The sequence below is a fragment of the Phyllostomus discolor genome, chromosome 1 (genome assembly GCF_004126475.2).
Source record: "Phyllostomus discolor isolate MPI-MPIP mPhyDis1 chromosome 1, mPhyDis1.pri.v3, whole genome shotgun sequence".
Lineage (NCBI taxonomy): Eukaryota > Metazoa > Chordata > Mammalia > Chiroptera > Phyllostomidae > Phyllostomus > Phyllostomus discolor.
Genome location: NC_040903.2, coordinates 51,958,167 through 51,975,702, shown reverse-complemented (window position 1 = coordinate 51,975,702; position 17,536 = coordinate 51,958,167). Strand labels below are relative to the sequence as shown.

The 17,536-nt window shown below is 39.6% G+C and overlaps 1 protein-coding gene across 1 annotated transcript in view; it reads left to right on the top strand.

The window, feature by feature from the left end:
* The window catches only part of RASGEF1B (RasGEF domain family member 1B), a 521,074-nt gene that overhangs the window by 359,438 nt on the left and 144,100 nt on the right, over positions 1–17,536 (top strand). The window contains exon 4 of the mRNA XM_036022574.1: positions 7,192–7,275. Coding sequence (XP_035878467.1) covers positions 7,192–7,275 — 84 coding nt within the window. The remainder of the gene's footprint in view (positions 1–7,191; positions 7,276–17,536) is intronic.

The window sequence follows — 17,536 nt, the reverse complement described above, 5'->3', positions numbered from 1 at the left end:
TATACATTTTCTCTTCTAATAAGCACCCCAGTCATTTGGATTAGGGCCCAACCTAATGACCTCATTTAACGTAATCACTTCTTTAGAGACATTGCTTCTAAATACAATCACATTCTGAGGTACTAGAAGTTAGGATTTCAACACATTAATTTTGGGAGGACACAATTCAGCCCATAACATGTCTTTTACTCATTGATACCTTTTCCCAAATTTGCTGTCCCCATCTACAGAGATGCAGGTTACAGCATCCCAGCACCTACCCTTTCTCCTGTTGAAACTCTATTGTGATCAGTTTAGATCTGTATCTCTTAGAACCCATACTTCTGGGATCATTTTGTTCGTGAAGTTGACCTCTAGTGACATATGAGAACTGTGGAGAACTACTGCTATTCCTATGTGATATTTTCTCATGTTTGAATAGATGACTTCCCATTTTCATTTTCTTTTCTATATTTTCTGAACTCCTGGAGAATTTAAGGTTCATGTCATACAGGCAGATAAACCATTGTGTGGTATAACTTGGCCTCATCTTGGTTTTGATGGTCCAAAGAGATGTATAATTTTCATGTATTGTTGATTGAGTGTTTTCAGACACATTGCCCTATTGGGTCTTCTTTAAAATAAAAAGCAAATTGCATACTATATTTTTTACTGCTAAAGAAATGAAAACTCAAAGAGGTCATATATCAAGTAAATGTCAAAGCCTTTCTCAAATTCAAGTTTTCAGAATAGTAGTCCAGGGCTTTTTCTTTACATGCTTCTCAGAGCTAGCCATATACTTATTTTAAAAGCATTCACTTATGAGCCTATGCTTATTTTATTAACCTGTAATTAATTATTCTTTTAAAATATTTGAAATATTTGCTTATTTTAGAGACTTTAAATGTATTTTTAAGTAAAATTAAAATTTATAATTTATAATGGAAGGTTATTAAAATTAAAAAAATAAATATAGTTACTCAAATATATGTAATACACTTCTAAATAATCTATTTGTACTTTATATAATTATTATAATCTATAATTGTTACAATTTTTATTGAAACATTTGTATAACTCTTTACATTACTTATCAATGTTTTTATTGAGCAAAAAGGATAAAGGACTCATGGGCATGGACAACAGTGTGGTGACTGCTGAGAGGAGGGGGTAGAAGGGGCCTAAATGGTAATGGGAAAAAAATACAATAAAGATTAAATTTAAAAAAGCAAAAACAAAACAAAACAAAACAATTCTTGTAAACTTCACACAGAGCTAAATGATAGTGCTTAGAAGATAATATTTTTTGATTAACAGTAGGGGAGGAAATCTATTTGTTAAATTATAATAGAGATTCATAGATGCCTGATACTTTATTCTGAAGTGACACCAAGGAAGAATAACAATAAAACATTTGTCATTAACATGAAACATTATATTTTTTAGTGCTTATTATGTCAGTTTCTTTGGCTGAACTGAACTTTAATTTAAATCCTCCAGATTAGACTCTAGATAAACCTGTTTTACCTTGGGGAAACTGAGGCTTAGCAAGATTCAGCAGCTTTCTAGAGATCTCAAAGCTAGCAAGTTATGGGGCCAGAATTTGATCCCATGCCTCTGACTCCATGGGTATTGTTTCAGTGTGGCACAAACCAAAGAAATTACAGGATAGAGACATAGTCAGCCATTACTCATTGAAATCAGGGACATATTGGGTACAGACACTTTAAGCCAATGAAGCCCATAAAAAGGGCGTTGTATTGCTTTGGTTGGTCATCTGACACTGAGTTACTTAACCTCTGTGGCCCTTAGTTTTTCATCTATAAATAAGAGGTTAATTGTGGCATCTTCCTCATAAATTTGCTGTGTGTGTGTAACTTCATGTAAGTGGTAGCTATGTAAACCAGCCCAATCCTTTTGAATAGCAATAATTAGATAGTAAGTAACATGAGCTATAAAAGTGTCAATTATCTATCAGTAACCCTACTGATAGAAATATATTCTAAAGAAACGATTCAAAAGACAAAAAAAGTGTACTTGCATAGGTGTTAATTATAGGGAAAAATAGTTTGGGAGTTCCTCAAAATGTGAAACATACAGTTACTTTAAGATATAGCATTTTCACCCCTGTGTATAACCAAGAGGAATAAAAACATGTATCATACACAAAAGCTTGTACATGAATGTTCATAGGTGCCTCACTCAAAATAGCCCAAAGATAGAAACAACTCAAATGGATGAATAGATAAGTGAAGTGTGGCATATCCATCCAATGGAATGTTTTTGGCAATGAAAAAGGATGAAGTAATGATACATGCTCCAACATGGATGAATTTCGAAAGTATTAAGGCAAGTGAAAATCGTAAAAGACCATGTATTATATGATTCCATTTATATAAAATGTCCTGAATAGGCAAAAATATACAGGTAGAAAGTAGACTAGTGGTTGCCCAGAATTGGGGAAGGGGACATGAGGAGGAGTGGTGAATTGGTAAAGGGTTTCTTTTGACAGAGTATAAAAATATTAAAAAATTCCAGTGTAGTGATGGCCACACAACCCTGTGAGTATACTAAGAAACACTGAATTGTTAGTACTTCAAATGGGTGAATTGTATGGTATGAGAATTGGATCAATAAAACTGTCTTTAGCCTTGACCAGTATCGCTCAAGTGTACTTTGTCCCACAAAGCAAAATGTTGCCGGTTCGATTCTCGGTCAGGGCACATACTTAGGTTGGGGGTTAGGTCCCCAGTCTTTGTAATAATGAGAGGCAACTGATTGATGTTTCTCTTTCACATCAGTGTTTCTCTCCCTCTCTTTCTTCTCTTCCTACCTCTCTAAAAAATAAGTAAATAAAATCTTTAAAAATTCAAATGGCTTTTAAAATTTCAAAAAAATTAGAAAACAAGGAAACAATCCAGCTATCCATCAAGATATCAAATACATTATACTCTATCCTGTTGAGGGAACATTATGTAGTCACTCAATATGACAAATCTGAAGATTATGTAACAACACAAAACTATGTCACATGGTGTTCAGTGGAAAATGTATGAGTGTGGTACGAGGTGGTGTTGTAGCTAAATATACATACGTTTGGGTAAAAGTGGCAGGAAACCCAGAGACAAGAGAATACATGAAGGAAATGTGCCTCTGTCTGTCAGAAGTCTTGTTAATGTCGAGTTGTTTCGAAAGCACTTGTTTAATGTACTTTATAATGGTAGCCTTGTGGTAGGTGCAGGTGGTACTGAAGATTCATAAAACATAGGGAAGGAAGGGAAAAGCACAAGGGACATTTTAAAAATCAGCATGTAAAACATCCAAGAAATGGATATTTAAATGCAAATATTTAGCGGATCATTTAAGGGAAATAGGTACTGCGGGAGGTTGCTGAGGAACATAGGAGCGGGTCAGGCTCTCACAGGATTCTGCCCAGAGAACTTAAAAACTGGAGTGCTTGTAAGTACCTATGCTCTCCCCTGCGACCTGCTCTCTGCTCCCACGTGTTGAGGGGAGGGGATTTGCATATTCATCCCAGAGCTGGTGCAGGTCTGTGATAATAACCTGAAAGGAAAGGAAATAGGAAAGCTTAGCAGTATGCAGTTTACTTAAGTTTGCCAAAATTGTACTGGAGTGTGGAAAAAGGAAGTCTGGCCAAGCCTGAGTGAGTCACCATTTAATGGCCCTCCACCCAGTTCTCCTCCCTTCCCAAGGCCACCTCACCTCTGTGTCTGTGTGCTTGACCCTTGCAAGGAATGAACTCCAGCTGGGATGGGCGGGGCAAACCTCAAACCCTGCTGGTCAGCTTCAGAGAGAACAGGGACCACAGCAACAGGCAACAATCTATATCACTTTCGTGTTCTGGAACTTTCTTCTTCGTCGGTTCCCACTAAATGTGTGAAGTATCACAGCTCCTTCAACATTCTAGGTCCCCAGTAGCAGCTTGTGGCTTTTGCGAGGGGCAACTAATGTGCTGTGTTAGCAGTTCTTGAAAATCAGTCTTTAGAGATGCAAAGTGCAGTTATTTTTATTCTGGAGAAATAACAGGTGGCAGGCTGAGGTTGGACAGAGGGATGACCATCTTTAAGGTAGAATCTGCACCCATTTCAAAACAGAACACATTGTTCCCAGATATGGAGAGGAAAGGTGGGCAGTTGATAGACACCAAGGTCCATGTTTTCTATGGAGTATATATTTCTAAGGGAAAACGTATCCTTTCCTTCAGAATTATTAGGAACACATGAGCTGCCCAGTGATGCACCCTCATGCAGTCATCCCCTGGGTGGCTCCCACTGCTCAACTAGCTGAGCCAGCCAGACGATCCCCACAGCCCTTCTTCCTCATCAAAATCCTAGAGTATCCTTTTACGCCAGGAGTTGCTCTTATATTTCAGGTACCAGAATAAACATTGAAGGTTGTAATTACTGTTCAAGGCTTTAACCACTTCTTTGGTCTCCTTTTAGGCGTCCAGTCTTAGAAAAGCAACAGGTACTTTCTTTGTGAGATCTTTGAGCAGTTCTTAGCCTCTCAGGATGGCTGACTTGCTGTTTCTCTAATTCTCTGTTATTCCACTTTGTCCAAGTCCTTCCTCAGTGGCCCCATTCCCACATTTAGCAAATGGTGAGTTAGATGTGGACCCAGCCACTCAACCATCCTAACAACAGCAATAAAACCTTGTGTGAAAAGGCTAAAAAGTAAGGAGAGGAAATGGGGAAAGGGAAACCTGATTTAGTCATAATTGTATACCCCTCACTACTTTGTGTTTTGCATTTGAACCCATTTTTTCAGATACTGACTTTTATGTATGGCCCAGAATCATCACATATTTTCTCACCAAAAAAAAATAGTTTCTAGGTGAGAAATCTATATTTTGCAATTGCCGGGCTGTTTTAGTCTTAACAGCACCAGTGCAAACGTATCAGGACAATCTTTAGTCTAAAGAAAATCAGGCCACACAACAACCTAAGAAAACTAGTTACATGTTGCCATAGCAACCAGGCCAGTCTCTGAGTAAAGGGCAGAGTTCTTCAGATTCATCTACTGCATCTGCAGATTGACTTCCTTGAAACAGGAAGGACACATGATTCTATGTGTCCTAATCATCAAAACAGAAACTGTTATTTTCATTAAAAAAAAATGTTGCAATGTCAAATTGATCTATTTCGGCCTTCTACCCTGGTGCCATTCAATGTCTTTTTATCTTGGAAAGGAGGGTTTTGGTAACTGGATCCTTTGGAACTTTAAATCATGTATTCACTAATATATTAGGGACCTGAGCTAGTGGGATTTGATGGTAATTAAGCTTTGATGGCTGGAACATGACCTGCGAAATGAATTACTCGGCTCAGTTTAACCCCTGAAGGACAGAAGCTCACATGGCTCAGAAGCCAGCCATACCCCTGTTCTCAGACCAGAAGAAGGGGTCAGAGGTTTGAATGGCTTCTCCTGAAGGTGAACTGCAGGGTCTCTTCCACAGAAATTATACTTTGCCTTTCTAGGCCACCGATATCTTCACAATTAGTTTCAGAATACCTTGTGAGATGTGTGTAAATAACCCAAACCACATTTACAGGCAGGGCCACCCTGGTCGAAAGCACAAGTAATTTGCCCAGGGTAAGGTAATTAGTAACAGCAGGGGGAGAGATTCCAGAGGGTCGTTCTCCAGTCTTTTGCTAAGAAGACGGAAAAGTCATCCTTTCACTCAAAAAACATGGCCAATTAATGGACAGCGGGAGGTGGGGATGGGTCAATACTAGCAGATTCATTTTTAAAGGTCATTTTCATTTTATAGGGTTACTGGTACCTACAGTCACTCTTTTTTTTTCAATAACAAGCCTCTTAATGTGTATTCTAACAAGACTGAGAGGGAGTGAAATGTGTGTAGCGAGAATGAGAGGTGGATCTGGTAAAATGTTCGGAAATTGGTGACCACGTAAAGAAAGATTCAGTGGACAAAAGGGAAGAGTCTTCTAACAGAAAGCACCTACAGGTGCGTCTTAGTTTTTTCAGGCTGCTGTGACAAAGTACCCCAGACTGGGTGGCTTATAAACAACAGAAATTTATATATTTCTTACAGTTCTGCAGGCTGGAAGTCTGAGATCAGGGTGCTGGCTTGATCAGGCGAGGAGTCTTTTCCAGGTCTCAGACTTCTCATTGTGTCCTCACATGGGAAAGGCAAGTTCTCTGGGGCCTCTTTCGTAAAGACATTAATCTCACTCCTCAGGGCTCTGCCATCATGACCTACCACTTCCTGAAGGACTTACCTCCCAAAGCCATCATTTAGGGGATGGGTTTCAACTTGCAGACTTTCTGGGGACACAAATATTCAGACCATAGCAATGTGTAAGACATATGTTGGATTGTGAAGGATACAAAGGTAACTAAGACATAAGTCCTACCCTCAGTTGCTCACATTCCTAGCAGAGAGTGACAAATACTCTAATAATAGTACCTGGATCCTGTGCTAGAAAGAAAATTATTCCAACTCCAGTCAGAAGTTGAGGAAAATAGCAGAATATTTCTTAGAGAATCTGAGCTGGGCTTTATAGCACAAGTAAGAAACCATAGGCAGATAGTGCAGAAAGCGTATTTTAAAAACTAGGGACATCGGGGGGATGGGTGGAACACAGACTGGAGTCTGTTCAAGAAACACACATTGACCAGATATAGCTTGAGCTTTAGATTAAATTCTAGGATCAAGTTGGAGATAAAGTTCCCAAAGAGGAAAAAGGCCCTATTTTTCAGATTCTGAAATTCAGATTCGGGTTCTGAAAAGCAAGCAGAGAATTTTTGAATAGGATTCCATATAACTCCAAAGATTTGAAAACCGGAAGTTAACTGTAGTCAGTGTTTTTATGCAATGAGATATTAGTAAAGTTATTTAAAGAAAAAAAAGATTCACATAGTACACTCTATGTTCTGTGAAGATACCTTAACAAATTAGACTGAAAATATTCTGCATTTATGTCAACATGTGCATATGAATTTCTTCAAAATGTCATAAGTGGTTTTGTTTTATATCCCTGCACAAGGTTAAATGAGTTTGCACAAGCTGAAAACTGAAGGTGCCTGTGCAAAAATGCTGACTCAAGTATTTCAAGTGGCAACTCTTCAGTATAAGTGCTTGAGGCACTATTGTGAGAAAGGAGGAAATGGCTCCATGCAGCAGGAAAGCCAGCCAAGTCTCTGAAATCTCTGTTTCCTTTCTTATAGGAACAGCAATGGAAAACTTCAGTGTACAGCAGCATAACTCCAGTCTGCTTTACAAGCCCTCTGATTGAGAAGCCAATTGGCAAAGTAAGAATGAATCTGTTTCTTGCTGCACAGTATGATTTCAGCCTACTACATATTATTTCTTTTTGTGTTGAGCTATTTGGGGGAAATAATCAAATGGATCCCATAAAATTGGCTAGTAAATTTTAAATTTTGAATTAGTTGGTTGGCCCTTACGGCACTTGCCCTAGGCAAAATGTTGAGCTGAGAAGATGTTGATCTGGGATTCCCTTATCTCTGCTTTTGCCTCCATTTTCATCCTGAGGATGTTCTCCCTAATTCCTGCAATGTTCTGGTTTCTCAACAATTGGATTCTCCTTCCTTTGTCTGTCAGAACTTGTTAGGAGGAAAGAGGGTGCTTTTAGTCAATTATATTGTAAGGAGAAAAAAAAATCTTTTCCTCTACTCTCTCAGGTGCAATACCTGGGACAATGCAAATTAAACTGAAAACCAAAAAGATGCTAAACAGGCAAAAAGGTTTATTGCTGTGAATAAGGAGGGCTTTATAGAAAAGGAGTCAAAATCCAAAGAAAGGGTTATATTTGAGATTTATACACCATTTTAGCAAAGAGGGATGAACTTTGGAGAAGTAACAAGAGAAAGAAAAAAGGTTTGGGGCTTCTCAGCACATTTAATTATGAGAAGGTGAATATAGGGGGAAAATTAATGGAAGACAAGAGTTATTTAGTAAGGTTTGTTATGCAGACTCAAGTTGGTGCGTTTTCTGTTGATGGGTCATCCCTGGTGGTCCAGAGTCCTTCTTCTCCTGGTACAGGAAAGGAAGACCCCTTTACAAAGGGAAAGGTATACCCTGCTTTGAGACATAATGAGGGAGAGCACAGAGCTTTTCCTGTGTCTGCTGTTTCTCAAGTCCCTCGTTACCCAGCAAGGACTCCCTGCCCTATGCACATGGGAACCAAAACTATGACATTGACCTTGGTGAAAAGAAAGAGTGATTTATTTGTTGCTGAGTTCACTCACAGGACAGAAAAGGCACCACTCAAGTTTGTCCCCCCACCCCCATCTGGGATCAGGACGGGTTTCAAGGGTTGTGGAGAATAGGTTGACATGAGGTAATGCTAGTGGAGTAAGTTTCGATTGGAGGGTTTTGCAACCTGGCCAATTACAGTACAAGGACAAGAGAAAACACAAAGGAATCCCAATATGATGGAGTTTGGTCAGTTTTTTGATTTGTCCATATTTGATCCAGGCACTGGATTTTCCTCACTGAAGGAGCTCTTGCTTCACAGAGGGCTCCGGTGGCCACACTGACATTACTTTTCTGTAGACCGAAGATTTTTGGTTTCAGTTCATCCCAAGGGTGGCATACACATAGTGCTGTCTCTGTAAAATAACTCAGATTGAATTAACCACCAGTCTTCTCTAAGGGAACAGAACCATTTTGAAGCTGGTCAATGTGATTTGCGTGCTGTTTCATCTTCATCTCAAAATAATCCTTATGCCAACGAGGCATATTTTGGGGCGGTATATTCGGACTCCTTTCAAAATATTAGTATGAAATTCAGCCACAATACTATCTCTTTCAAACATATTTATTTAAACTGTTTTGTGGGAGAAAGACTTTGCTCTAGAAGAGAAATTACAGGTTTTTGACTGAACTGTTACTGTCCTGAACCTGAAATCACAGCCCTGAGTCCCAGCATGAAGTGTAGAGCCAGGTTATAAGAGTGTGGGCTCTCTGGAGCCAGCCTGCCTGGGTTCAAATCCCAGTTCCTATCATTCACTGGCCATGTGACTTTGAGCAAGTCACCTGTAAAAAAGGGCATCATAATAGTACCTGCCTCATGGAATTGTTATGAGGATGAACTAATTCAATATGTTAATAAATTCATAAGAACAAGGATTCTTTTAAACTAATTTTGTTCCATGTATCAAGAACTCAACAAATTATGCAAACAAATTTAATAAATGAATAAATGAAAAGCAGTACACATAGTGAGCTTAGAGGAAACACATCCTCAATTTGCTTGTCTCAAGAGATAAGAACTATGCAAGGCAGTGTCGTATGCCAGGAAGGGAAGTAAAACTCTGGTGAGTATATCGAGGATGCTGTCCAAGCACACCTGAACAAAAGGACCACAGTGTCCCTGGAACACCCGCCACTATCCTGTCCTTTGTTACAGCCTTGCATCTCGAGACCAAACACACAATCCAGTAACAAGGATAAAGCAAAGTCACTGTCGGGACAAGTCAAAAACAAACAATTCTTCCAGTAGAGCTTTTGTATGTGGGCAGCACCAGCATTTTTGCAGTTTTTCAAAGAAAATGAACCTATTTTCCCTGCAATTCCTGGTAACCTTGCCTTGGTGACAAGTTCTGCGAGGCAGCTGTCTGCTGAGTGTGAAATCCAGCAGAACAGGAAGCCTCCGGGCTATGCTGTCAGCACTGCTGAGGCTTTGCAGGCACAGCAGGGAAGAGCCCCAAGCTTCTTGGGACTGAGTTTCTGTGAGGTCTGCACTTTCCCTCTGCTGACTTCGGTTCAAGTGACAGGAGTTTCATTTGGCCCAAAGACTAAAACAAAACACACCCTGAACGTCACAGAGTGTCTTGGCAACTGCTCCAGCAATCACTATCTTGTCCCCCCCTCCCCCCACCTTCTGTCCCCTCCAACTCCATCTATTCTGATCTTGTTTATGTAGATTCTAAATAGACCACCACTTTGTGAGGACAGAAAACAGCCATTTCAAAGGCTGGGGTCCGACATCAATGAACCCCAGAGGGTCTCTTTTGACTATATTTTGTTTCAATCCAATGGAGAATCCTGAGTTTACTTCGAGTTTTCCTAGACATGGTCAGAAACACTAACTGTGGTATAAGAATGGCAGGGAGTGACTTTTCAGAGAGCAGGAGACAATCAAGTGCAGTATGATCATCTTTGTTTAGGGATAGTGCACTGTGGGATCCTCAGCCCTCCCCTGCTAGTGCAGAGGGAGCAGGTAGGTGTCTGTGCAATGCCCCCAGGACTGCCTTGGGTTGAATGAGATTTCTCCCAAAGGATATTCTTGCTCTCTCTCCTCCACCACAGCTCTGGTCTCTGGGCTTAATACTCTTGCTATAAAATGCTCTAATGAACTCACTTTGCAGTAAGCTGTTATCTGCCCATCCGGAGAAGAAAAATAATGCTGAAAATGTAAGCAAAGTCAAGCTTTAATTATAGGGGTCAATAGGAGGCAGTGTTGAGGGGGGATGGTAATTGAAACCTGTAATTAATCTGCCCAGAATTCAAACTCTCTTTCTCACTGTCAAGAAACTTTCTGTTGAGTGAAAGGCTATATGCTAGACCCAGATGTGATTTCTATCGCCCAAATTATGGTGCCCCAGACCAAACCAGGAACCAGTGTTTCCTTGCTATGCGGGCAGGGAAGGTGCTGTGAAAACCTCTGGCTAGAAAACAGAGGATTCCAAAGTGGACTCATAATAGGAAAAAGAGGTTATTTTGGAGCCGACTCCAGTCTTACAACTAACTAAACAATAACTTTTTAATTAATGATTATGATTATTGGAGTAATAAAAGAGAGAAACTTTTTGGAACATAGAGGAAGAAGCCCGAGAAGCCCCAGGGCAGCAGGCAGGCAAGCAAACCTGGAATATGTGGTTATCCACCCTCAAATCAAGAGAAGTTGTGCGTGTTATTTTACATAATTGGAGTCAGAACCTTTTGAATGGAGCATACAAATGTATGTAAATAAGAATGCAAATGTTAAAAAATGTGTGTCTTGGGACTTGCCAGGGAAGTCCTGGCAGCTTTGTCTTTCTTGCCTTTGCAGCTATTAAATATTGTGTTGTGAAAACTCGAGACGAACTTACTTCCCCAGTCCCACAATGTTATAACTAGAGGACTTTGTAATTTATAAGAGATACTCTGGAGAATGAATTAACACAGACTATTTTGATGTATTTGACAATAAGAATGTTACCCCCAAGACGGTGCACAGGATAACAGTACCTGTAAAAAGGGATTTTAGGATTTCAATCAAGTAATGGCAGATCCAAAACAGACTATTGAAAGAGGACAAGACAATGATGGCAGAGACAAAAGCAGAGATATTGGGAAATGGGTAACATTAAAGGATGACATTGAATTCAGCTACCAGGCTCTCCTATACAACTCTCATTGGTGTTACTGGCGAGGCAACAGACCAGGCAGAAACAAGCACTATTTCAACTCAGCAAAGCATTGTAACCCAGATCACGCCAAGTCAGAACAACCCAGTAAATTGTCATGACCTCCGCAAACTACATAGGATACACAAGCAGATGGACTTGTTTCAGATTAGGAGCTGCCCATGACCACTGTAGCTGTGCTGACCTGCCTTTCTCAAAAGAATTTGGGTGACAGGTAAAATTGTTCTCAATCAAAAGAAATGCAACTGTAACACATTATTTGATTTAACCAGAAGGAAACAGAGAGATAAGCCACCTTGAAGGACAGCAGTGTTATTAAATGGAAGGGTGGCTAAAAATGTAAACAAGGTTCTCTATGCCTTCTATATTTCTGGGTGAGTGAAGGGGAAACCGGAGGAGTTAGGTGGAAGTAACTGCATAAACAACAGATAAAAGAAAGGAACTGATGAAGTCAGGATCAACAAAATATGGAGCTGTTTTATTTCAAAGTCGGGAGGCATCTGTGGGAATAAAAGAAATAGAGGTGCCCCTTTTTACAAATTAATCTTCAGCTCCTTTTAGCCCTGGAGAATTTTTCTCACCAAACGGAAGTTTTCCTTAGCAAACAGGGGGCATTGTAAGCGTAGTGTTGTAAATCGTAGCCCATTGAGAATGATTGATATCATGGCTTGTTCTGGAGAGACAGCACCAATTCTATGAGAAGTACCCTGGGACTTAATATTTAAGGCTCTCAGTGACCCACAAAGATGAAGAAACATCTCCTGTTACACCCATTAGAGACCATATTATTTCTTATCATTGTCCCTTTCCACAAACTAGTCTGAGGCCTACTGCTGCTTCCAAAACAAAAACAACAACCCTGGAAGTCAGGAATGGAATAATCAGAAGATAATAATAATTCTGAGCAAAGCAAGTCACTATAACTATTATAGTTATAGATAAACATAACGTTAATTTTTTAAGTGTGAGTGCCCATAATTTCACTGGATATATTTCTCTATGTATTTAGCTTTTGGTCACTGAGGCAAACTACATTAAGCCAAGTATTCTTATTCTAGGGCTTTTGTGACAAGGTGAAAGGAACTTTCAAGTTAAGGGGTCAATTTTCTTCTTCTAAAATAATGGAGGTTTTAGTGGGACATATGTCCAACCAGCTGAAGAGAACCCTTTTTAGCCTCTCTTGCAGCTAGATGTGGCTATATGGTAAGATTATGGCCAATGAGAGGTGAGTGGAAGTGATATGTGCAATTTCTGAGTCATATGCTTTATAGGAAAGGCAGGCCCCTCTTACTGGCTGGAATACACATGTGGTAAGAGAAAGCTGGAAGAGCCACCTTAGACTGCTATGGCCTAGGACAGAAGTCAACTTCCATCTTGTCTATACCACTACTATTTTGGCCACTGATACAGTAGCTGCAGTAGTGTCCTGGTGCATAATTAGAGCAGGGGAGAGAGTGAACCACGTGCCCTAGGGGAAGTCATTTATAATCCAGTGAAGGCAGAAGGCAGAGCCTGGTATGGTAAACATCAGCTAATGAAATTAAAATGCTGAGTCACTGACACCTATCTGTCAAATCAAGCCTGGATGAGGAAGGAGAAATATAGAGGTTGACTTCTGGTTTTAAGAACAAGATGATGAACAGAACTCTGCAAAGCAGAGAACCCTGTCTTTGAGTTCTGAATGCAGTACGTGCAGATATCTATCACGAACTGAATTTCAAAGAAGTTCTCCTTAGAACTGAGGCAAACAAATTTTTACTAAAAATACTCAAACTCAAGCACTGTAATGGAACCCACTATCTATTGATATTTGTATGTAGGAGATGTTATTAGTTTGAAAGTCTTTATAAATCTCTTCATACATGTATTTGGCATAATTTTCCATTCTTTCCCCATCTGAAGCAGATCTGGAGTTCCTATAGCAAACATCTTGGGCCCTAGTTTTTGCTATAATCCTATCAACACAGGATTTTATGGGAAGAGTAAAGTATTTCCTCAGGCCTCATCCTAGATCCACTGTCCTTTTATGTAACATAAAATAACACGTATTATTTTGACTGAGTAAGTTAGCCCCCTAGAACATCAACTGTTACACTCATTAGAGTTTATGTCATTTCTCCCATCATCTCTTTCCTCAAAATGCCTGACACAATGACATGCAGGTACCAGGCAGGTAACAGGCAGTTAGTGCTTGTCTCTTAATGGTTAAAGGAACATGGAATCTTAGTTTGCTATTCAGTCAGCTATTTTCAACTTCTTATCCTTGTTCATAATGGTTTTTGAGGTAGTATTCTGTGAGTGGCCTCCTATATCTACTGAAGACAAAGAATTTTAAAATCAATGTTATTAGCACTATTCTGTAAATATTAAATAACCAGAGGTAGGAAAAGATATCCCTTAAATTTAGATTCCTGAATTCTCACTACCAGTGAAGCACAGCCTAGGCTGAAGTTTACTATATTGGGTCCACAGTTCAGAGTTCAAGTGGGTCAGAAATGCAGTCTGAGGTACAAAGACAAGAACTCTACCCATCCTAACATTCCTTACAGGCTAGAATGCTCTATCAACAGGCTTTATAAGCTCCAAAGGGTTGTAATGTGATTTAACAAATATGCTTTAACCAGTGGCCATTCAATCTGTGTCCCCCTGTAAGCAAATAAAAATATGCAATGCCGGCTCCCCAAACCTACACAAAGTAAATGAAGTATGAACAATTAATATCTGAAGAATACCTTTTATTAGGTTTATAAAATTCATTACTTCAGAAATAGGTAGATGGCCTATAGGAACAAGAAACAACAAACTTAACAAAACTCACTGTTATTCCAGTCTTGCCTCTCAGCTTGTCTATAAAGGCCGAAACCAACAGAACCACATGAATGGCCTGAATGTGCAGACACAACACACTTGATTAAATATTAGATAACTGTTTTGTTAACAGCACCACCACCCCCGCACACATACATGTACACACATAATATCCAGACCCTTGCTTTTGGGGCCTACCCCATTATCAAAGGTCATTGGGGTCATATTTGTATGACAGAACTCTTGTTGATTCTACTCTTGTCTCAGTGGGCTGACACTTTCTCATTAACACTGCCCCAGCTTTTCTCCCCAAACCCAGCTTGAAAATATCAAGTGGAATTATGATGGAAAATGCTAAGTAAAAATACTGGCCTGGTCTGTTATTGACTTGAAACATTACTTTGTCCCACCTGGGTACAGGAAAAAAAGGTGACCTAAGACCAGCATACTATTTATATGCATATTCCCTATTCACATAGATGAGAAAAAATAATATCAATAAATTGTGAGAAATAGCACTATGGAATTATCAGCAGAATTTATGCAGGATTTATGCAGTTTTGCCACCTTCCCTATACTCTGTGTACCCTTGAGAAAGCCAAAGGAGAAGAAGCCCTTCTTGGAAATATTGCATTCGAAGCATTCTATGCCAGCCAAGCATCCACTAAGAAATAAACAGACATTGAATGCCTTCCATGTGTGAGGCACTGTGCTATAAATGGTAATCCAGGGCAATTTGGTATAAATGATAGCTGCAATAATAATTATTATAATAGCTACCATTTGTTTGAGAACGCTGTACTAAACACTAACATAAGTTCTTCATATAGTCTCTAATTATGTTACTGGTGAAATATAGAGAGGCTAAGGAACTTGTTCAAGGTCACAGACCAATAAGTGGTGGAGTTGCCATCCCAAAGCAGGCCTGCCTGACTCGAGAACCTGCACCCTAACCACCTGCTGAGAGATTTTTCTTTTTAATTTGGATGATCTCTTTCCTACTGCTAGTTGAAATATAATCAAAGTTTGCTGAGAGGACACAGAAGGAGGCCAAAAAAAAAAGTATGACCTGACTTATATTATGGGTCTCTCTGGCTACAGTTTTTCATTTTCATTTTCCAAAAGGCCCCAGTTATAAATAGCAATGCTACACAAGTGGGAAATAATGTGTGAGCATGCAGTGTTAGGTCGTCCTTTTAAAGGCAATTGCTTTACAAAGAACTTTAAAAAGGGTATGAACTGCAAAGATATCACCATGAGGTGACTCAGATCAAAATAGTGTTCCTCAGAAGCCATTCCAGATCATTTGGTGTCCCAGTTTACCTCCTCGGGGAGAAGGAGGCTTAGTGCTCACATAATCCATGAGGCTCTGCATTTAATTTTAATAACTTTACCATTTGATGAAAAGAGTCAGAGTGGTATTATTAAAGTTCAATTTAACAGCAGAATCAGAATAAAGCCTCAAATCTCCCCTTGCCACTGATGCCTGTTAAGTTTTTCATAGGGCAGTCTGGATGCAGGGTAAAATAAATGAGTATGAATGAAGTGAACAGAGAGCAGATTGCATAAAAGTTTATGGTCTGAAGAGTATGGAGGTAATTAGTGGTGCAATGAACTCCCCAATTGTGTCTATGTTTTTAAAGGTTATTTCCTGCATTTTATGAGAGATGGGAAACTGCATTTGGGTCCCCATAGAACTTTGTGTTTACTATTATGGACTTTTATTTTAGCCTACCTTACATTAGGGTTGGCTGATTGCATGTCTGTCTTTTGCAGGGGCTTGTAATGAGCTTGGCTGGGGGCTTGGGTGGAACAGGATTATGCCTTGTTCATTATTTATGTCCCCAAAGCACTGAGCATAATTTTTCCACATTGAAGCTCTCGTTAAGAAGGAGAGGGAGGTGGTAGAAAAGCAAGGGAAAGACATTCTCACATTGTTGTATCTGAGATTGCTGTTCTCTGATTACTTGGGATCAGACTACTCTTCTCTAAGAGTGCCTTCTGAAACTTCTCTAATGAATAGCTTAGTGAAAAAATTCATCTTTACTTTAAAAGACATTTGCTTACAGAATAACTCTTTAAAGGTTCTATTAATTTGCAAGTAACAGAAACTGAAATTTTTATATTAAGAACTTTGAAAGTGAATCAGCCTTAAGAGACATGTTGAGATTAGAACAAAATAACAGGGGCAGGTGGGCAGCAGAGAGAGAGATCGAGAGAGAGAGATTGCAGTGAAATTAACCTTGCCAAGGTCAGTAGGAAAATCCTAACTGCTAAACCCAGAGTACATTTCAATTCTTCTCTAACTTGATGCAATTGACCTCTTCTCAAAAGTTGTTCCTCTCTTGGCTTTTTATAAGAGCTGACTTCTAATTCTCATTTGACCTCACTCTCTTTTGGAGCTCATTCTCCCTCATAATACGTACAATTTTGTGTTCCCCAGTGTTCCATTCATGGTGTCTTTTTTTTTAATCAACCCTCTCTCCCTGAGCAATTTTCTTTATTCTCTTATTTCATTTGTTCAGTACTTTCAAAACTAAACTAGTTACCTCCTCTTTTCCTTCCTTTGATTCTCCTGCTCTGCAAATGTTCTGTTCCTTTTTCAGTGAATGTTCCTACCTTCTACCCAACAATTCAAGCCAGATACTTGGGCATCACCCATACTTCTTTCCTCTCCCTCATCCATTCAGTCTGCCATCCCCTTCAGATGATACTAAATCCTTAACATCCACCCTCTCCTTCCCCATTGTGATTACTGTGATTAAGGCCTTTGTGACCTCTCATTTGGTTTCTTATGAGCCCTCTAACTGGTTCTCCCATCTTTACTCTCACCTACTTTTTTTCAATACCTCACCAATACCACTACAGAGTTATCCTCTGAAATTGCAAATATGATCAAGTGACTTACTTAACTAAGAGGTAGAGTGGCTTCCTACTGACTGCTGAGTTAATCTGCACCCCACCACCTCTCCCCAGTCTCAGCTCCCATCGTGCACAGTCCCTCGACTCCTCCACACTGTTCTGTACTCCATTACGCTGTGCTATGTGCATGCTGTTCCCTCTGCTTGTTCCTGCCTCATATTCTCTTCTTTCCTTCAAAGTCTCTCTTACAATTCACTTCCACTTCTCTCCCACCCCTCCTTCAACCTCTAGTCTGTTAAAACTGTACTATTATGTTTTCTTTCATAGCATTGCTTTCACCTTGTTGAAATTGTTTACTTGTATTTCTGTCTCCTCTTAGTAATGGAGCATATTTCTTATCTTTGTACTCCTCGACGTGTGGCACACACTAGGCACTGAATGGTCTGGAAATCCTGTTTCTACTTGTGCA